Genomic DNA, 23,032 nt, shown 5'->3' on the forward strand with positions numbered 1-23,032 from the left:
TCAGCTCAGATTTAAACTCAACATTTTCACTTTTGTTTGTCAGCGTGAGGTAGCTTTAAACAATCTGGATGACGGCAAAAAAACGGCAAAAAAAAGTTCTTTTTTTATTTGGATGAGACCTGGGCCTTCCTCTGATGGGCAGTCAAGGGGTACAGGACACTGAAACATACATCCCAAATGTAACCTCACTTTCCAAAATGTGTTGGTGTGCATATAGACACATGTACACACCTACTGTGGAAATATATATATATAAAAAAACCATCTGGTTGTTTATAAACACAGACCTTTACAACAATAGAACCAAGGATTTATAATACACAGTAAAGGTTTTTGCTCCTGCTCTCGATGGACAGGCCTAGAGCACCTGGATTTGATTTTACTTACTGAGAATATATAGATATTGTTTTTTGGTCTACACTGATTCAAAATGCCGTGTTTGTGTGTCAGAAGGGAAACAGGGTGGGAGCTGGAGTAGGACTGGGACAGAGGTTGTGCGGCTGTTCTGTAGTGGAAAGGGAGCTTTTTTTTGTCGTACTTTACAAAGTGAACCCGTCCAGTCCTACCTCAACTCAACTGCCCATTTTAGGTGAGACAATAAATAAGTGACATCAAGTCATGTTTCTGTTCTCCATAACTTGTTCGCTTTGGTCCCTCTTCCTCCTGGTTCTCCCGTCAACAGTGGGCCATGGGAAACATGACTGGATCTCAGGAAGCGGGTTGACGGAGAATGCTAGTGTGGTGTACAGGTATTGCCGGTGCCCTTCAGTGCTAACATCCAGGGAGTACATCATGGAGAGCACTTCGTTGTGAGAGAAAAAAGTATCAATTTTTTTTTTTTTTTTTTAATAATTTCCAGTCTTCTTTATTATGGAATTATGTGTAATGTTTCATGGTTGAGTTTTATTTATTTCCTGTTATTTGGGGGGGCCATTGTGATTCTCCACTTTACAAGAAGCAGACAGCGCCTACATCCACTCCGAACTCCTGATCCGCTCCTCCGATGTCCATAGGAGCAATGTCCACGATTGGCAGACGGGAGGTCTTCTGTGTTTTGTACTCAAAGACGGTCTTGCCCCACTGGCCTGTATGTTTCTGTTGGAGTGAACACATGTTTTAACAACAGTCGTACACTACAATGATCATGTTTCTGGCTCTTGTGTTGCAGCTGCCTGCTCTCACCTTGCAGCCATCCTCCAACACGCTGTATGTGAAGCGACTGTTGCCCTCTGCGCGGATCTCCACATCATTGGATCCCTGCAGATGCAAAGCCTTCTTCAGGTTGCCTGTGGTCTGGTCCATGTAGGCGATGCTGTTCTTGCAGTGGTAAGTGATGTTCTGGGATGCCTCAGTGGATAGAAGCCTCAAGAAGGTCAGCTGGATGCTGGCGGTGTTGGCAAGTGGGCCTTCCTGAGCGTAGCTGAACTGTAGGAGCAGATAACGGGTGAGCAATTACATCTGCAGCTTTGTCATGTTGACGGTTCATAGAAAGACATAGACACAAGTAATGCACTCACTTGGAATCCTCCACGCATGGTCTCTCCGAACCAGATGTGTTTGCGGTCCTTGCTCTTGCTGGACCACCAGTTCTTCTTGGGGACCTTGGTGATGCTCGGGTAGACGCAGGTCTCTCCAGTCTCCATGTTGCAGAATACCTTGATGGCATCAGCTGTGCTGCCAATGTTGGGGTCGACCCAGTAGTCGCCTGGAGACGCGAGAGGAGGTGGGTTAATAAGGAATGGAGCTTGGAAACTGAATTTAACTTCCACAGCTCTGGTAAACTTTGTTTTAACCTTGCAAATTGGTTAGATTGTTGGATAGCTCATTCCAAAACACAGAGCTGTGTCTGGGAATTTTTGGATGCAATAGGGTTTTGAGTCCTATCTGTGGCACAAGGTTCTAATAGATCATAATTCTGTCATGAATTTAAGGAAGCTTAGCACTCAGCCCTGTGGAACCTCACCTACATATACTTGTGCTTTCATGGGCAAAATTAGTAAAGAACCCCCACCAAAAAATAAGTAAATAACACTTTACCGCTCCTCCACTCAGGGTGGCATAGTTTCAGGTCTCTGCAGGAGCGAGCAGGGTTCTTCTGAGTGCCGTCAGGGCTGCGAAGGTTCTCAATCTGGCTGTTCAGGGACTTGAGGGTTGAGTCGACCTCAACGTCGTGCTGCCTCAGGGAGCTGGAGGCCTCATCGGCCCTCATGTACCTGAGAGGATCGGAGGACTTCTCTGTCTGACCCAGACCAGCGAAGGCAGACATGTCAATGCCGGGGCCAGGGGGACCAGGAGGACCAGGGGGTCCGGCGTTACCTGGAGGACCCTGACGGAAAGCAAGAGTGTGTAAAATTACTTATATGGTAATACCGTATAGAAGCTTTTTTTTTGGAATTTTTAATGCCAAGTTACATACAGCAGGACCAGATTCTCCAGAGCGTCCACGAGGTCCAGGAGGTCCAATAGGGCCAGGTTGTCCATTAGATCCATCTTTGCCAGCAGGTCCATTTGGTCCAGATGGTCCCTACAGACACAGTGAGTGTGAATATGAATTATTATTTCATTTACTCAACTTCAGCCTTCGGTGCAAAGTGCAAAACAATACTTTTAAGTCTGCTGTATTTTAATTCAACTAATTTGAATTCTGCAGCAATTTTGTCCAATCGCCTCCAGACCCATTGGTCTTATTATTCTTGAAGATTATATGTGACATTTCCCTTCATATTTCTTATCATGCACAGTGCTCAGTTAATCTAGGGGTGATAGTGAAGTTCATTTCTCATTTCTCAGGTTTTTACACAAAGCTAAATGTGCCATGCCTCTTTTCCCTGCACAGAGTAATTAAAAAATGCCATCAGTCGCTCATCTCTTCACTCCAGTTGGTAACCACAGCACGTAGCCTTTCCTGTCCACATCTCTGTCAGTTGATTGGAGAATTACAAAAAAGCTTAACCTATGCCCTACATTACAGTTGCATATCTTGGGTGACAAAGCTGCAGTACAGAAATATAAAGTTCCTCTATTTCTCTCTCTCAGTTCTCTTACCTTAGCACCGCTTGGTCCTGCAGGTCCAGAACTTCCAGAGTCTCCAGATGAACCCTGTTAAAGAAATAATTAGATGAAAGAAAAAATGGATGAAAATGCTGCTGTAGGGATAGGGCGGGGTATTGATATACTATATAATATTGACATTTGGACTTTGATACCAGTTCTGTAAAACCAGTTATTACACATTAAGGTACAACGATGGCCAGGTAGTCTTCTTGCAGTCAAACACAGACCAACTCTCTGCTCTCATATTTAATCCATGTCACTTTAGATCTTGTCGGGATACTCTATCGTTCAAAAGTTTGGGGTCCCTTAGAAATGTCCTTATATTTTTTTATATTTTTAAATGAATCAGAAATACACTCTACAGATTGTTACTGTGGTAAACTACTATTCTAGCTGCACACATCTGGTTTTTAATGGAATATGTACATAGGTGTATAGAGGCCCATTTCCTGTGTTCTAATGGCACATTGTGTTTGCTAATCGTGTTTCAAGACTATTGGATGATTAGAAAACCCTTGAAAACCCTTGTGCAATGATGTTAGCACAGCTGAAAACAGTTTTGCCGGTTCTTAAACGAAAGGGCAAAATTATTAATTATATTTTCTATTCATTTTGCAACTCTTTTGATGAATAAAAGTATGATTTTTAATGGAAAACACAAACTAATAGTATAGGTGACCCCAAATTTTCGAACGGTAGTGTACATTGCTTCATAAAACAAGTACCAGTCTCTCATAACGCGACACACACACTCTCTCACACATGTTAAGCCCTGTCTTCTATGAGCTGTGTCTCTGGTCATAACTTCCTGCACACCTTCCTGATACAACCAGTCACATGCTCTGTTAGATACTGGTCAAACAAGCATACTTCATACTGATTGTCTCACTGATGCTAATGAGAGTATCTCCCTAATATTTAATACCAAAAACATTTTCCATATTCCGATTACTTACAGGGGGTCCAGGAAGACCCTGCAGACCAGTGAATCCACGGTGACCCTTTTGTCCTCTCTCTCCAGCCTCACCAGCCTCTCCCTTATCTCCACGTGGTCCTTGGGGTCCCTGGAGTAAACATTTGTCATGTAGGAATATTAATGACTGCATATTTGGAGCACTTTTTAAAGACCTAAATGAAATTAGAATCTAAAGAAAAAAAGGTTATGATTTTTGAAGTTTTAGTTAGGGAGACTTACAGCCATTCCTCTTGCACCAGCGGGTCCAGAAGGTCCTGCAGGTCCTTGAGCACCCTAAAGAAAGAAGCAAAAGTTACTTGGTTCTTATGTGTGTCTCAACACTATTTCCTTACAGTCTCACATGGTACTTACAGCTTCTCCTCTGTCTCCCTGCTTTCCGAGGGGTCCGACAGATCCAGGGGCACCGGGGGCACCAGGAGCTCCAGGGGCACCAGCAGGACCGGTGTTACCTCGCTCTCCCTGCAGGGGAATACAAGAATGATGAGTCAGGATAACAGCAGACACTGACAGTAGTTGCTGATCAGCTAAACTGTAATTCAAGACTTTTATGTGAGACTGAAGTCTCTCACCTTGACACCAACAGCTCCGTCCCTACCATGAGGTCCATCTGATCCAGGAGTTCCCTGAGATACACAAATGGATGCATTCTAGGTTATAGCTCAAGAACAAATTGGTTTTACATTTACATGTTGATTAATTACTCATATCCAGACATAAGTAAGGATAAATACTGACCTCTCTACCAGTATCTCCAGCAGGTCCTGTAAGTCCAGGGGGTCCCACTGGTCCAGGAGGTCCACGTTCACCACCAGAGCCTGAAGCTCCCTGTTTACCAGGTTCTCCCTAAACACAAACAGGTGCTCATGTCATATTTTAATCTCCAATGACATTTAAATGCACAGTGTGTAATTTGCTGCTGCTGCTGCTAGGGAGTTTCTCATTCAAAACGATGACAAAAGACCTAAGAGTGATGACTTCAGGAATGGGAGCATGGGGTTTACTGTCTTGTTTACTCGTGTGGTTGCCCTGTGTGTTTGTGTTTCAGCAGCAGAATGTGCAGCAAATGGCAAGAATGGTGTTGTAATCCATTAGTAAAAATTACACACAATACAATGAAAAAACAAAAACACTTGCTAACTAGTAACACTGAATATTTGATTCTGTGCTCTGACGTTTCATAGGTGGTAAAACAGATAACATCATTAAAAGGTGACGGAAATGAAACGGCCCCTTAACATGGGTCTATGGATTCAAAGAGTCCTGGAAAGGTTTTGGCTGATGTAAGTACACTACTCAATAAAATAAGTCTTGACAGTAAGATTATTATATGGTTGACTGAACCTGTAAACTTTTGACCAAATTAAGCAGCTTAAATGGAAGCTAAAGCTTAAATAATATACATAAAGTAGTCATGTAGGCACTTACAGAAGGTCCAGGGAGACCAGCGAAGCCTCTCTCTCCACGCTGACCGGGCAAACCTACAATACCACGGGATCCAGCCAGACCCTGAGGTCCTGAAGGTCCATCAGCACCCTACAGAGTCAGGAAAGAGAGGACAAAGTCATGAAATGTTCCTATTCCCTGCAGCAGACTAAATTCAGTGTACAATTCCTTTTTCTCATGTTAGTAGAGTGCCATTTTCATTCAGGTTATTTGGTTTGTTGGCTCGTGCTAATTTAAACTCACAGATGGTCCATCCTCTCCAGGCTCTCCCTTCTCTCCTTGTTGGCCAGCAGGTCCACGAAGCCCAGGATCTCCTGATCTACCTGAGGGTCCGGCGTCACCGCGGACACCCTTTGGTCCGTCTTTACCGCTAGGACCAGAGGGTCCAACGGGGCCAGGATTACCCTAAAACAGGTAGACAAAAGAATTTCCGTAAGTACGAGCTAAAATACACAGGCCCGATTTATTTCAGACTGACTAGATACACTTCTGAATGTCTTCTTGAAATGTGTGTGAAATTACATTAGGGCCAGGAGTTCCAACTCTGCCAGCAGCACCAGGGAATCCAGTGGCACCCTGTCAAAAAAAGAAAAAGGGTTTAGTTACAACAAACAATCATCCTTCCATCCTTGCCGTGTCATTATTCATAAGGTATTGATAGGATAGGGTGTTTATCAGGTCATTTCTTTGAGCACTCTTCAATTTGGGGCTGTTGTTACAAAGACATTTGTCAATAAAATACTTGATGAACAGGTAAAATAAGCACAATAAACATAATTCAATTTCAGAAAAAAATGTCACAGGCCCAAAAAAACCAAGCCTCGTATGACAGTTTATAGCGTAATGTTAGTTCACACAGTAACACTGTGGAAATCTGTGTCTTTAGAAGATTCATCAGTGAGTCAAAAAACACAAAAATGTCAGCTTCTGTCACATAAGACTGATATATTGTGCAATGGTTTGTTCATCAAATTAATTAAATACGGCCAAGACATAACAATATTAAAGATATGATTTAAATATGAATTAGATTCCACTTACAGGAGCTCCCTGAGCACCACGAGCTCCTTTGGGTCCAGACACACCAGTAGGTCCCTGAAAAAGAGACGCCACAGTTATTCATATTTCTATATGATTTCTTATGTAGTTACTTATTGTATTAGCTTGCGAATGATGACATTATTATATAACGAGTATAAATGTGAGCTTTGAGGTAAAAAACCCACCACAGGTCCAGGAGCTCCAGATGGTCCCTGAGGTCCAGGGGAACCACCCTCTCCCTTCTGTCCGCCCTCACCGAGCTCTCCCTTTGCACCAGGCTGACCATCTGCACCCTTGGTATTGAAAACACAACAGTGATATTGTCAATTAATTGAAATAATAAAAAATAAAAAAATACATATTTTTATTAATTCATTGTGTTAAATTTACTTACAGGAGGTCCAGCAAAGCCAGCAGGTCCTGGAGGACCGACCTCACCACGATCACCCTTAAGGAGATGGAAAACAGATGTTGAATAAAGTAATCTTTATTTATTTATTTTTCTTTGATTGATTAATAGTTTTATTCTTCTTTTAAATGATAAAAAGGTTCTGACATTGTTAAGGAAAACAAGCCACACTCACTCACTACAGGCTTGTATATAAGTATGTAACTTGTTTTTTGACCAGAAAATGTATAAACTCCTTTGTGGTAGGAATTATATATAATTGTCATTGTGAATTGTCATCTTACTCTATGTGATGCTCTATATACTATTGTGGTAACACATCACAGTACACTAACAACACGGTAATAGTCTAAATAAACAGTAAAAATAGTGGAAATATAACAGTAATGCCATGTTAATAGGTAATCACATTATACCTATTACCATATTGTTACATATTTCACTACATTTTACTGTGTTACTGTTCAGAAGCATCAGAATGTGTTGCTTTACATATTTTTTTATATCATCTCTCACGCACACACAAAGATACTTACAGGAGCACCGCGGGAACCAGGAGCTCCCAATGGTCCACCAGGTCCAGTCTCTCCCTGGATTGAGAGAAACAGTTAGTCAGAAAAATAATCAGCAAACTAAAAAAAATTTAAGCAATTTCGACTCCAGTTTATTCAAACTTAGTTGAAAATCCAGCCCAGTCATGTTGCCATTCTCACCTTGGCACCGTTGGGTCCAGATGGGCCAGGAGGACCAATGGGACCGGTCAAACCCTGAGAACAAAGCAACCATGACTGATTAAACGTGTTCAAAAGAGCAGAGATCGGGCCACAGAAATGCCCAATACGATATTTTGAACTTACTCTAGAGCCATCTTTTCCAGGAGCACCCTCAAGTCCTTTCTGTCCATTGTCACCCTTTTGGACAAAAACAGACAATGCATGTTATTCATACATGAAACTATAATAAGTAATATTTGGGTAAATTTCCCTTCACGATATTACAATACGAGTCAGTTACAGTGACTTCTTCCACTCACTCTGTCTCCCTTTGCTCCAGGGATTCCACCAGCTCCTCTCTCTCCAGGCATACCCTGCAGGCCGGGTGGTCCCTGAGATCCAAGAGCACCAGCTGGTCCAATGGCTCCCTGAATGACAAACAAGAGGTCACCTGTAAGTCCAGTTTCTTACTTTTTTTTTTCCTGAACCTTTTTAGTGTTTAAGGGCAGGTGCACTCATGTGTTTTGTCCTGCAGGGGTGCAGCTTTAATAGAAAACTTCAATATTTGCATTTGATTTTTAAAATACTTGCTTTGAATAGACCAAGATGACGTTTTACTCTGTAAAATATGACAACCCCACTAATGATAATGACAACTCTTGGACATTAAACACAATTTCTTAAGGTGTAAAAGGTACTTTAACTTAGTTATGCGTTGTCTTGACTGTGAATTTTGTCTGAGTGGTCAAAATTAATTTAACTTAATTAAGTGTATCATTGTTCATGCTCACATAAATGTCATATTTTGAATAAATTAGTTGTACAGATAAGGAAAACATCTTAGTTGAATTTATTTAAAAACTATAGGACACAGGATTTGAAATTAATCTATTTTAAATATATTAACTTACTGCTAGTTGAAGTAATCTGGACGTGTGTTCCTGCTTGGCAAGATATTGCAAGTTTGAAAAGCAAAATTGCATTAGTTTAACAACTGCTGAAACAACAAGTATCATCAAGTTGAGTTATTATTAATTAGTGCTGGGCACTAGGTTAACGCATTGGCGCATTTCCATGACGACTGATTGGAAAAAGACGTGTGCGACGTCATGTTTGCGTGCCGTGACACTGGAGTCCATGCACCATTTACCGGTTAGCTCCCGTTAGCTGCGTTAGCGCCGTTAGCGCTCCTACAGTCGAACTGGAGCGGTCTGTTTATTAAACGAAAAGAGCAGCGCTACAAATAACCAGCGTACCAACCCTAACCCACTAACCCTCGCATCAGTGGGTTAACTTTTCCTCAACAATTCCTCAGTTCAAAATGTGTCACTTGTTTGTTATATAATACCAAAAGCATCTTGTCGAAAAGACATAATTTGATAATAGTTGTGATGAGGGAAAAAGTAGCAAATATTTGTTTTCCTAACGAATTAAGTGAAATATTGTGTAATCGTGGGATACGTGCTTGTCTGTTTAGCTTAGCATAAAAACCGCAAACAGTTAGCATACATCTGTCTCAAACTGCCCATATGTCTAAAACCTCTACAGTGTTCTCTGTGATATTGTCGTCAAAGAAACCTTGGGAATATCCCAACGCAAAAAAAATGCAAAAAAAAAAATGAATTATTCTTTATTATTCTGTAATCACTTTCACGCGTAATTTAAATTTCAGCCTTTCACGAACTGGGACAAGTTCACCTTTTTTTTTTTTTTTTTTTTTTTGTACTTTTATGATGATGAATGTAGTTATTCCTGTCGACTGGGCAGAAAACCTTTCATGCTGCACCTGCACACTGTGAACATGCTGAATGTGAGATAAGGCCAGCCTGCTGCTACTCGCCGATGTTGAGCAATACATTTTAACACTTTTAATCTGCTTCACTGTGACCCACTGACCTTGGGTCCATCACTTCCAGCTGTTCCAGGAAGTCCACGGGGTCCCTGAAGTCCCTGGGATCCAGCGCCGCCTCTCTCGCCAGGGAAACCACGTTCACCCTGTTAGGGAACGAAGAGACACTGGGTCAGTTCAAGGAAAAAAGGGAAGTGATATGTGATGTGGGACTGTAAATTTTAGAAATACATTCATGTCATATCTTAAATACAGACACAAACATGTGGACACTCACTCTCGCTCCACCAGCACCAGGAGCTCCACCCTCTCCAGGAACACCCTGCAGAGAGAAAACAGATGCAGATTGGTCCAAGTATGCATAATTAGGAGTAAAACTACAGGTGTAATAAGCCAAGACAATTAATGTTGAGGTTGATGTTATTATTGTCTATGTGCACAAAAGAAATGACACTTTCTTTTCCACGGTTAAAAAAGAAAAAGGATTAAAAAAATCCTGAGATTGGGCCGTAAAATTACCTCAAACGTTTTATACGGGGACCCACTTTTAAAAGATGGCAATCTATCATGACCCAGTTCACCATATAAATTACAACAAGAGCATGATATAGCATTATTACACCTAATATTATTTTAAATAGGAAATAACATCTCCCATAGTCCTACCAGTCTCTGTTATTGACTGACTTATGGTAGTGTTTTGGAAAAATTGTGTTTGAGCACTAATAGTAGGAGATTTGTAATTTTTTTGTTTGTTTGTTTTTTTACTCCCTTTATATTTATTCCTGTCTTTGTGGTTCCATACCTCAGCCAAATATACCAAGTATTATCATTTTTCATGGAACTGCTGCTCAGTTTAGACGACCTGTGGTTTGTAATAGCTGCTCTATGTGACACGACAACATTTCAACCGGATAAACGCTCACCTGGTCTCCAGGTTTTCCGTTCTCTCCTGGGGCACCAGATGGTCCAGGCAGACCCTAAAACAGTAGAGTGATTGTTTTGATCACGATCGCTGTAATTAAAGTTAACATTACTCCGAGGTTATACGAGGGAAATAAACTCACCTGGAAGCCAGGAGGACCAGGCTGACCTTGCTCTCCTCTCTCTCCGGCAGGTCCCTGTTATGACGAAATCCAAACACGTGTGATCAGTCGGGAACAGAGACGAGGGAAAACTGTCAAATCTGTCATAGTAAAAAAGTAAAAAATACTCACAGCAGGGCCATGAGGTCCAGCAGCACCAGTCTCACCATCTTTTCCAGACAGACCCTGTTCAGAGAGAAGTTTAGTAACTATGACAAATGGGATACAGACGGAGATGGATCCATTTAGATGTATTTACGGAGATACTGTACTTACTCTGAGTCCAGTACGACCAACAAGACCCTTCTCTCCTGGCTTTCCTGGTTCACCCTGTTGAAGAGAGATCATATTAAATGACCTGCTGAAAGTCACTTAAATACTACACAATCATGTATTTAGAGTAGGTTTCAATATCCTGTATTAACACGCTGTGAAGAAAAACACTAACACACGTACATTGGCTCCCTTTGGTCCAGGGAATCCCATCACTCCAGGTTGTCCGCGCGCTCCCAGAGGACCAGGTGGGCCGGGGCGACCGTCCTCACCAGACGCACCCTGTCAACAGCACAAGGTGAAAATCATCTTTCTGCAAAAAATCTGCAAATCTATCACTGAAACACAGCCTTTGTGTATGGTAATGCATTGTACTTAGTAATAATTCACTTCAGTCGTTTTTTAGTAGGTTTACATTGATGAATCCAGTGTTGTTGTTTGGTGATTTCAGCGTATAATCCCCCTGTATACATGAGTTTTGTCATAATCCATTTTAAATCTGTCAGCTGCTGCTGCTGCTGCAGCTTTTCTCGCCAAACTCCTCTATCTAAGGAACTTTAATGAAACTTTTCTCGTTTTCCAGGTTCTGGCATCAAACAATAAGCCATAAAAATCACACAATACATATCCTATATATCGTAAAAGTGTACTAGTGATCTGTATTGTTACTCTATTTTTAAAGTTTAAATGCATCACATTGTGACACAATCATATTATACAGTATGAAATCAGCAAATTGCTTAATTTATGAATTTTTCCGATATAACTTGGATTATTTGAAACTTGCATTTTCTTATATTTGAAAAGATTCAAACTTAGAGCTTGGCAGTATACCATATAGACGTGTATAAATTCCCAGTGAAACTAGACACGCATATCTAAGCATTATACTTACAGAAGGTCCAACTTTGCCTTGAGGACCAGCATCTCCAGGGCGACCGGTGAGACCCTATGACAGGCACACACACACATACACACAAAGTCAGTCAGTCATATCAAACCAGCCTCATTCATTGTCAGATTCTGGAGCCGTGTGAAGACGCTGGACTCACTCTGGCTCCAGGGAGACCGGCCTCTCCTGGGCGTCCTGGGTCTCCACCAGCACCTTTAGGTCCACCAGCTCCAGGAACACCACGATCACCAGGGGCGCCCTGGAGAAAACGAGACAGAGGTAAGTCATTTTTTTTAAGTTTCAAGTCGGTTTCTGTCAGTGTGGCAGGAATATGGCAGCTGGTTTCTCAGCCACATGTACTTTTGCACTCTCTCAGGTCAGCCGATTAGTTTCTCCACAAATGAGGAAAGCCTCTTCACTGCATGATATAGTATGAGATGTTGCCTTTAACTTTTGTTTTGTTGCCCTTTTGTTGGCCATGTCCACATCTAATGTGAAATTTGCTTCTGCTTTATGTCTTTTATGGATTTTCAAAAATTGTTAAATACACATGGATTAGGGATTGGGGCTGTACTCGGAACCCACCTTAGCACCAGCAAGACCATCCTGACCAGGGAAACCTCGGTTACCAGGAGCTCCCTAAAAGAAATCACAAACAAAAACACAATTTTGATGAGTTGGAGCAACAAACGGCAAGTTTAATAACATCATATTACGATATATATGTTGATTACTTACTCTCTCTCCTGGAGGTCCAAGTGGTCCAGCAGTTCCTGGCTCTCCTCTGGCTCCTCTCTTTCCTTCCTCACCTGAAGGGCCAGGGGGACCTTGAGGACCAGCGGGGCCCTGGAAAATGTTTACAGATTCCTCGGTAAGTCTGTTCTGTAATCTAATTCTAAACTGAATCAAAAACCGAGCAACTCACAAGCTCTCCCTTGGGTCCGGCTTCACCCTTGAATCCAGGAATACCGGGGTCTCCCTAAGCATGGCAACAAAGAAGACATCCCGCATGAATACATACATGTAACAAGTATCAATAGGTACCAGTGTTTTTTAGATGATCACAAGTGACTCACAGACTGCCCCTTTGGCCCCAGAGTTCCTGTAGCTCCCTGTGGTCCTGGAGGGCCACGAGGGCCGGGGAATCCAGGAGCACCAGCAATACCTGAAGCACCCTTTATGAAAGAGTCAAGTAAACTATTAAGTATAGTGTATGAAATATTAATATCATAAATCATGAAGCAAGAGAGGGGTAAATTAGTTTTTTTTTTTAGAGGAAACTTACTGCAGATCCCTTAGCTCCAGGGATACCATCGGTACCAGGGTTTCCCTGTACAGAAATGGAATCAACAATAAATCAGAGAATCTGCAAATTGTTGAAATGTAAAAGAATTAATGTATGCTACCATTCAAAAGTTTGGGGTCACTTAGACATGTGGTAAACGACTATTCGAGCTGCAAACGTCTGGTTTTTAATGAGATATGTACATAGGTGTATAGAGGCCCATTTACACTGTTCTAATGGTACATTGTGTTTGCTAATCATGTTAGAAGACTATTGATGATTAGAAAACCCTTGTGCAATGATGTTAGCACAGCTGAAAACAGTTTTGCTGGTTCTATTGAATAAAAATCATTATTTCTAATCTTATGTAAATGTCTTCACTATATTTTCTATTCATTTTGCAACTCTTTTGATGAATAAAAGTGTGACTTTTAATTGAAAACATAATTAAATTGTATAGGTGACCCCAAACTTTTGAACGGTAGTGTATATAAATGATCAGCAGTGAAAAACAAACCGATGCTCCAGCAGGTCCAGGAGATCCTGGGGTACCGCCCTCTCCGCGTGGTCCCTGCGGGCCCTCAGATCCACGGACACCAGTAGGACCAGCCTCTCCCTGACAAGACAAAGAAAGTTTATCATTATCAGGTGAAAATATTAATTTCACTAACCAGTAAATGTTGCCTGTTGCCTGTCAACAACACTACACGTGAGTAGTTTGTTATACTAAGCTTTATTTTACACTGAAATTAAACCCATAGATGATGGACATACCTTGGCTCCTGGGGATCCTGGGAAACCAGGTGCTCCAGCAGGACCAACAGGCCCCTGTAGGCAAAACACAAAACTTCACTTTAGTTTTCATGTCTGATCAATACATCACTTTTTTTTCCCCAGTAAAGTAACATGAAGCAAGTGTTTTAGACTGATACGTACAGGTGGACCAGCAGGACCAGGCAAGCCATCGTTACCACGGGCACCCTGAAGTGGACAAAGACAGGACAGTCAGGTGTGTGTGTGCATCACGATCATCACAATAAAGAGACCGTGAAATGATCTTATAAAGAATTGTAACTGACACCACAGTGGAAACATCTATATGGAGTGTTTCTGCTCAGTGGATTGTAACAGATATGGAATGATGACTCACTGCAGCTCCAGCAGCTCCAGGACGTCCTCTCTCACCAGGCAGACCACGTGGGCCCTTTGACACAAGGACAATACATTATAGGGAGATGTGTGGAACGTAATCTGAGCGGCGTTACAGAAGTAAATCTGCCATCGTTTTTAATGCTCTGAATAGAATAATCTGGCACCACCACAAACTCACCATGGGTCCAGAGGCACCGTTCTCTCCAGAGGCACCAGACTCGCCCTATTGGAGAGATCAGATCACCTTAGTTTGTTAAATATTGAAAACAATAGCGAATCCAGATAACATCAGTGCAGGTGATGTAGTTATTCATACCTTGGCTCCTGCTGCACCATTTTCTCCCTTAGCTCCATCCAGACCGGGGTGACCCTAGAGAGGCAAAGGAGTAAAATCATCAGAACTCGCATGTCATCAGAGGTAAAGAACAAGTCATTTATTCTCTTTAAAAAACACTCACTCTATGTCCTTTAATTCCAGGAAGTCCAGGAGTTCCAGGGAATCCACGAGCTCCCTGAGATAAAAACAAACAAAACATATTCCTTGATTTTGCTATATATGTAATACCAGACTGAGATCATTTTATAAATTGAGTATGACATGATGAAATATTGATGAATTGATATTGGACTCACCTGAGGTCCTGCAGGTCCACGCTCTCCAGCTTTGCCAGGGTTACCAGACTCGCCCTACAAGCAAACAGGGATATTAACTATGACTGCATGACACCACTTTACTAATATGTGACGTTCTAGCAGATTATATTCTGTGCTATCATAGTTTTCCTCAGTGTTGTTAGGAGATAGACAGCGCCCTTTGGTGGCACATAGTATTAATACAATTCATCTAAATCAGAGAAAAGATTGAAGTCGGTGTGATGTTCGTTAAATGGTGAGAAACAGTGAACGTAAACATTGTGGTTTTCTTTGACCTTGATGTAGCGTACGATGCCATTTATCAATGTGCTGTGTTTCATATTTTAGAAGAAGCCTCCTTGACACTTACATCACTTCCTGCTTTTCCAGAAGGTCCGGATGGTCCACGAGGTCCCATTGGTCCCTGTTGTAAAGAGAGGTTAGTGAGTTGATAAAGTCACATCAAATCAAAGAGGTGCTAGCATCTATGCAACCAGATAATACACAGAGATGGACCTAAATATTCAATATTATTCATAACAGTGAGTGTTACAAGTCACATTTACAATGTCTCTGTTCAGTTTATGCCTGTAAGGACAGCGAAACAGCATGCACCCTGAAACTGAGGAGACTAAATGGAACCCACTCCTCATTAATTTGAATATTTATACGTATGATTTGCCCGAGACCTTTCAAAATATAAATATAAATGAATGGCTGCTGTACACTTAAATATGTGGTTCATAAACACTATTGACTGCCTGTATTACATCTATTTGGTACAAGGATGTGTCGTTTGTAATACTTACTCCTGGACCAGGCTCTCCAGCCTCTCCGGGGTTACCTTGGAAACCCTGTGGTCCCTGTAAACACACAATGACAATGCCAAGCATGAGAAGAATCATCCTAACACGTCTTCATTATACTTAACATGCTTGTATTAGTTATTTTGAGTATACAGAAGAACTGTAATTATTGTACTTACAGGAGCTCCAGAAGGTCCGGGGGGACCACGGGGACCCATAGGACCCTGCAGATGAGACATACAGGTGAGCATTTTTAATAGTATTTGATTATTTGTTGCCACCATTGTGACAAACTGAGTGGTTTGAGCAGACGGCAGAATTAAAGCTACTGAGATGAAAATCTCAACTCAGTTTTGCACTGTCAGTTTCTGTTCTTATGTAAAATGATGGGTTTTGTGTTTACCAGCAAATACAACATAATGAAACCAGCCTCTTTTTTGGGGGGGTTCAAGTGAAGCTATTTAGCCACTAGGTGGCAGCATTGCATTGATATACACAACTTCATGACCCAGGTTAATGTCAATGGTGGTGTTTGGTTACTGCGACAGGTGAACTGTCCATACAAACCCACCATTGGTCCCTGCATCACACCCATCTGAGCGCCTCCAGACTTCTCGTCAAAACCTCCGGCCATCTGAGCAGCAAAGTTCTGTAAAACCATAAAATAACTCTGTCAATTTATATTGTTAATACTGAAGAAACATCAAATAAAACACGAGGACGAAGTTTGCCTACATCTGCATTTCTGATTAATTAGTCATACATGTTTTTTTGTTTGTTCCTTTAAGTTTTTCTTCCTTTTTTTTGGTAGTTTTTCCTCACCCTGCTGAAGGGATAAGGACTGAGGATGTAGCAATAGAAAAAACAAAACATCTTTGATTTGATATTAAGCAACCTTTTTGAGCTGTGGACGTCTAAGTAGGAGATATTTTTAGTACAGCTTTATATTTCTGTCATTTTTGCCCACACTGTACTGTGCATTGTGCTGTGGACGGAACTCAAACTGTCACATTTTCTCGTTTTTACGCCTTTGTGACAGCACTGCTTTTGCGACACTGACCCCTCCGAGTCCTGGTGGTCCGGGTGGTCCAGCTGGGCCAGGGTTTCCAGGTACGCCAGGCTCACCATCTCTTCCTCGAGGTCCAGCATTTCCCTAGGGAAAAAGAGACAAGGTTGTTTTCCGTGTGTAAAAGTCACCTGAGAGGACTGAAGATGTGTGCAGGTCAGAGATCATCTTTTGGATTTATTTATGTTAGCTGGCAAGTCCTTGGTGTTGACTTTGTTGTGTATGTGGGAATACACAACATCTACTAGCTGCTTCCTATCATTATTACTAATCCAACAAGACATTTTCAGACACACTATCTGTAACCGATCACGTGACTTCAGTGATCGTCAGAACTGCTGTTGCTAAATATGTTCATACCTTATCGCCCTTAGCACCAGCTTCTCCACGTGGTCCCTGCTCACCCGATGGGCCCTAAAAAAACAACAAAAGTCTCGTTAAGATTCACAGAATGACTAAAAAAAAAGAGCAACAACTATATTGATGTTGCTTGAATACATGCATCATTTATATAGGTGTTTGTTTTGTTTTTTTTACCATAGGGCCAGGTGGTCCTTTTGGTCCTACAACCTGCACAAAGATAACAACAAAAAGTTAAGATTTTTCATGTTTTGTCCACTTGTGTCCACACATCAAAAGGTAGACTTTCACAAAGACATCACCTCGTCTTAACCTCTGCTCTGTTACTGGCTTTGTTTTTCGCCTCCCGACATGTGTCTTTGTGACAAAGTTGCTGAGTGGATTAAAGCCGATTTGAGCGGGTTCGTTATGTCTCAGGAATGCGAAAGGGTTTGTCCTCATTTGAGTCAAACCTCTTGTTTGTCAGACATTAGCGCTCAGGAGTTTTGAACTTGTATTTCTGCTGGTTTTTCCTGAATAACTCTTCGTCTTGTAAAAAAAAAAAACCCACTTAATTCAACAAAAGGGAAATAAGTGCACTTTTTATTATCACTTCTATTATTCGGAAGGAATGTGCAACAGTGTTGGAGCTTTTTAAAGAGCTCAAAAAGGAACAGAAAGCAAACTTTCTTGAACGATTCAGAAATTGTGTCTAACAAAAAGAAAAAAGGGATTGTTTGCTTTTGCCGTTGTCTAACAAAAGCCATTACCCAAACTTGTCACGAGTTTGTGCAAAAAGCTTTCCACTTAGTGACGTAATTCTACGGAATTCACTTATTCCTTTGCTTTGTTTTGTCCTGTACTGCATTCATACTTACATCTGCAATCTCTCCTGGTTCACCTTTCTGGCCCTGGTTGATAAAAGAAAGAAGTGACGTCAGTGGCCTGAATCAATCAATCACTCACACACTATGCTGACACAGGAAATCATTCATATTCATACACAGCATTACTTGCGTTGTGTGAAGTCTCACCTTAGCACCGAGCGACTCTGATTATCGCAGACGGGTTGACGACGACGACGGTGAAAAAGAAACAACACAAGTTAATTAAAAGTCAGATTTAAAAAAAAACAAACAAAAAAAAACCTGAGATTCTTCAGGAAAGGAGAACCTGCTATGAAAGCTAACGATGCTAAAGTGATCAAACACCACGCACCAAACCCATCCAGATCATATTAATAATGAGCGATGAAGCAGAAGCAAGCTAAGAGAGAGGAGTGCATTTGAGATTAAATCATGTTAACACACACTGTCAGTACAAAGTCAGCTTAGCCGGTTGAGTAAAGAATGCCAGTCAGTGCCAGTCAGCTTTTCCTTTGAAAGTAGATTGTATTCGTAAAACGTTGTGTTTTTTTTGGTCCAAATTTGATGGAATGAGTTTGATGTGATTTCAAACTCAATGTTTGATGATGATGATTGGCTGCTGTGAGTGACGGCCATTGTGTAGATAACTCATCTGAGTAATGAGGTGGAATATTTCAGAAGACACCACGTGGCCTTTAACCCACGACAGTTTCATCAATACAGTCTGAAAGGCCTCGTGCATAAACGTTTGTTTTTGATTGAAATCAGCTGATTATATCCTTCTTTTGGCAAATAAATGGACAGATTCTGCCTTAGAATGAACAAAGGCTTCATCTAAAGTCATAAGCCTCTCTACTGGTTTAGGTGAGAACCACACATGTCAGGATCCATCCTGGAGGCGATTTAATCCTGATAATCTGGTCTCTACATAAACCAAGCATGTAGAGAGATTGACTTTGAATTAGAGACGTGCAGGCTGAGAAACAGCTCGTTAATGCGAACGCCAAATAGCTATAGCTGTAATATTTCAATATCAATCCCAGCTGCACTCTATTTTCAAAGCAAAAGCCCTGATCAGGCAGAATGTTTTGCACCCTGTGGCAGTTCCCCATTCAAAAAGCGTGTGCCAGGACAAAGAGATATTGCAAGCTATAAGAGTAATTTATTTATGGGTGTATGAATAAATAAATTACAACCAATGTGCGCACTGGCATCAGCGGGGCAGATGGGACAGCATTCTCCAGATGGGATGATAGGGTTGGCACACTCTTTGATCTCCTCGCAGATTATCTCATCGCACAGAACCGCTCCGCTGTCACACACACAGATGCGACACGGCTCTGGCTTCCACACATCCTTATCATTATACTGCTGGCCGTCCTGGATGCAGGCGCCTGCCTCCTCTGTGGTGGCCAGCAGGGGGAGTGGGGGCGTAGCAGGTGGAACGGAGAAGGAGCAAGAGCAGTGGGAAGGATGGAATTATAGATAGAAAAGGTATTGTAGTTGTAGTGTGTGTTGGTGTCAGAGAGAGTAGCGATAAGAGGGTGTATGAGAGTCAAAGGGGGCGGGGCAAGGAAGTGGGAGGGGTTTTGGCAGTAGAGAAGGAGGGGTTAATGAGTGAAGGTGAGGGATGTACAAGGATGACGGAGAGAAATCAAAGTTATGCTGAGGCAAATTAAAACTTTTTTTGAAAGTAACACCAAGTTTATAAAAAAAAATATGAAATAGGAATTAGACATAATGACTGTGACGATGTGAGGTTTTAGGTCATGTGAGCAGCATCATCCATAAACTGCAACTATAATCCAAAAAGTTTAAATATAATATATATGTGTGAGATAAGAAGAAAAAGACAATTTCCTATAACTAACTTAATTCATTTGATTTGTTATAATGTTTCTCAAACATTTTCTGTGTTCAGTCTTAATATTATTATTATTATTATTACTGGGAGAATTTAACAGTAGCATAAAAGTCAACAAGTGCCACAGTGAGCGGTTGTAGTTGCTGACTGAGTAATCTAACCTGCAGGCCTGCTCGGCTGCTTGAATGAATGAACCCTCTCTTACAGGGATACTGTGCCCAATTGACAAGCTGCTGACTTAAGTAAATAGTGAGGGGTCCGTCTAAATTTCTCCATCTGGGTCCCATAGCTGTGTCGAGCGCCACTGCAAACACATCGGGGAGTTAAGAATGGACGTGTTGTTTAAAGTGTGCGAGCTTAGGGCCTGGGCCAACAAACTGCTGCTATTTGTTTTTCTTAAATGTGTTTGTGAATGTGGTGCTTGGCACATACATGTCACGTGAGTGTTTCATTCCTGAATAGAAATATAGAGTTTCTGCATCTGAAGTCTCTGCTTTGTATTCCAGCATAAAAAAAAGCTGAGTAATGCTAGGGAGGAAAGCAGGAAAGTGCTATAAAAACATCCACACTGTCTATCATCTGTTGACCCTTTGAGCCTGCTAGTCTGAGGTCAAACACTGTCTGACCCTGTCACTTCACATCGTGGAAACCCTGCTCCAGCCAAACCCTGTGATCAAGTCCGTTTTACACATCTTTGTTTTTTTTTTTAAAAAAGAGAAAGATTTTAACATTTTAATTTGCCCTTCCAGAAATTTGCCCTAGAAAATACTCATTTGTCAATTGACGACCTATTTCTTTAAGATGAAGATGCAGCCAAAAGCATCCTCAGAGGTCTTCTTTTAGCAGATCTCTTTGTGAAATACATCATTGCAACCACGACAGGAGAGCCTAACAGGAGAGACACTGTGTGGACACTGTGGTTCACCTGGTCCACCATCTCACACAGGTGTGCCTTGACAGCCTCACCTTTCCTACCAAACACTTGGCACTCGCTGTCACAGACAGACCATTGAAGACCTGCTTGTCAATTAAGATTCACATCATCATCAGGAAAAGTAAATAATTGAGCTTAACATTATATATCTCATTTTCTGCCACTTTTCCTGGACTTATTTCCCACAGTTCTTCTGAAACATCACATAGAGAAGTCAACAAACAACTATGTCATTAGGGTAACATTTTCAATTTTCTTTTTTTCAATGAAAAAGGAAAAAACTTTGCAACTTACGGTCGTCCTCTTCCTGACATCTGACCACGGATAGTAAAACAACTTGGGATGCTACAAGTAGCAGAACAGTCCTTGAATCCACAAAGCTGAACATGTCTAAATATTAGACATGCAGTAGCTCAGGGTGAAGAAGTGAAATGGACGGTGGAGACCAGGCGTTCAGGCAGTGGTGTAAAAAAGTGTTTTCTTCCCAGAGACTTATATGGCACCTATTGCAGTCAAAACCCTCCAAAATCTAAGTGGAATCCAACCCGGGGCCCCAGCTGGCACTCTGCACCCACCGCGTCAGGGCAAGCACCGCGGTTTTATGTCCACTGTGCCTTGTATGGATCTTCGTATATTCCAAAATACCGGTCCTTCCCCCTGACCCCCTGTAAAGCTGAAACCTGAACCTCATCTCCCTCCCCTCAATTCAGCAGCATCTCAGGGCCCTCCTTCCTTCCTTCCTTCCTTCCTTCCCTTCCCTTCCTCTCTTGACCTGCTTGGCCCTGGCCCTGCGTGGTCAAGATGCACCTTCACTTTAACTTTAGTAGAGCGTGAGCTACGTCCAGCAGGGCAAAGGCCAAGCTCTGACTGAACCACATGAAATCATGCCAGTGGATTAGAAAAATCCCAGAGGAAATGTTAAAAAGAACTTGGAAAGGACCAATCATGGACTTTCTTATCATTCACCTACATGTCATTTAATGCAGATTTGTAATGAGGAAGCCTAAAAACAAATGATAAGATAGATAAGATAAAATAACTTTATTAATTTCTTAATTCTTGTTCCAGGTTGCCCAGAACAAGAATGTTCACTACCCACTGCACAATATACTATAGGTCATGACCAGAGCAAATGTGTTCATAATCTAATGATTCTGACCATTTTTACCATCATTTCTGCAACACCTAACAATATTTTGCATCGTTAACTCGGTCATTTTCAAGAGATAAGTCACCAAAATAAATCTCCTTCCAACCATCTGTGATTTGTAACCCTGGGAAGGCCGATCTAGAGTCTGAGCACCTGGAAATTGACCAAAGAAAGTAAATATGTTACCTAAATATCATTAGGTAACATACAAATCTGCTGTAGTTTGTCAGATTTTGGAAATCAATATATGATATCTGGACATGACCTCAGCCTACTTTTTTATAAAACAACTCTAAACTCTGTCCCTCCATTTATCTATTCTCTATACCACTTATTCTTTGAGGATTGGGGGAACTGGAGCCAGTCACAGCTGACTGTAAGCACAGAGTTTGCTCTAAAACACTGGCAGCATTTCAGAAAACAAAAACTTACTCTGTGATCTACTACTGATTTCAAATAATTTTCCTATTTTTTTCAACCAATTTGAGCCACACAGTGTTCTTTATATGAGAGGATGAGCCTTTCCGGAAAAAATAGTGTTTATTCTTTTAACTATTATCTTTCATGTGTTTATATTCATTTTAACATATACTAGAAGTATCTATTGTGAAGGAGAGTGGGAGAAAGTGTCTGCGGTGTTTGTATCATCGGCATTGTCTGCTGTAGATAGGACCAGGTGAGTGAGTTTGAAAGAGGGTCTTTGTCATGAGGGGAGTCACAGTAATTCCAGGGTCACGACCTTCCAGGCAGTCACCGTCATTCCACATACAGGAAAGAAAGATCTGAAACCGTGCCATTTTAGCTCTCGGCTCCAAACGTCTATACGTTTTTGTGTATTGCAGTTGTTTTTAAGGCAGAAAAAATAACAAGTTTAGCAGGAGGCCACGAGCAATAATGATGAGTCCGAAGAATTTAAACAGCCACATGTTCCAGCTGGACCAATAAGTCTGTGTCCGTACAATAGGACGTGCACACACAGTCATTCTGTGCCAACACTGCACAGTTTGCCGTGTCAAGTCATTGTCGCCGTGTCACATAAAGACAGAAAGTTACACTGAGAGACTGGAAGACAGTGTTTTGTTTGAGTGGAGACAGGAGTCGAAAATGAGTCTAGATACACAACACCATTATTGCGAACATTTAGAATCTGCTTTATTGGTTGATTAAGTACAAGTACATACAAAGTACTTGACTCCACTTTA

The 23,032-nt window shown here is 41.5% G+C and overlaps 1 protein-coding gene across 1 annotated transcript; it reads right to left on the minus strand.

Annotated features, from left to right (window-relative positions):
- Positions 1–948: 948 nt before the first annotated feature.
- col2a1a (collagen, type II, alpha 1a) lies at positions 949–21,068 on the minus strand (the record flags this gene model as incomplete). Its single annotated transcript, XM_083895143.1, has 54 exons — positions 949–1,095; positions 1,183–1,425; positions 1,518–1,705; positions 2,038–2,326; positions 2,417–2,524; positions 3,046–3,099; positions 4,011–4,118; positions 4,250–4,303; positions 4,382–4,489; positions 4,600–4,653; positions 4,766–4,873; positions 5,456–5,563; positions 5,717–5,878; positions 5,996–6,049; positions 6,515–6,568; positions 6,700–6,807; positions 6,909–6,962; positions 7,460–7,513; positions 7,637–7,690; positions 7,781–7,834; positions 7,957–8,064; positions 9,533–9,631; positions 9,763–9,807; positions 10,412–10,465; positions 10,553–10,606; positions 10,703–10,756; positions 10,847–10,900; positions 11,027–11,125; positions 11,739–11,792; positions 11,896–11,994; positions 12,321–12,374; positions 12,474–12,581; positions 12,661–12,714; positions 12,812–12,910; positions 13,021–13,065; positions 13,538–13,636; positions 13,795–13,848; positions 13,957–14,001; positions 14,171–14,224; positions 14,351–14,395; positions 14,489–14,542; positions 14,631–14,684; positions 14,806–14,859; positions 15,176–15,229; positions 15,615–15,668; positions 15,791–15,835; positions 16,183–16,260; positions 16,672–16,764; positions 17,038–17,091; positions 17,215–17,247; positions 17,895–17,927; positions 18,051–18,067; positions 19,079–19,285; positions 20,975–21,068. 54 exons carry the CDS (start codon positions 21,066–21,068, stop codon positions 949–951), a joined length of 4,464 nt encoding a protein of 1,487 aa, XP_083751269.1.
- Positions 21,069–23,032: the final 1,964 nt, after the last annotated feature.

This window comes from Microchirus variegatus (genome assembly GCF_963457635.1).
Source record: "Microchirus variegatus genome assembly, chromosome: 9".
Taxonomy (NCBI): Eukaryota; Metazoa; Chordata; class Actinopteri; order Pleuronectiformes; family Soleidae; genus Microchirus; species Microchirus variegatus.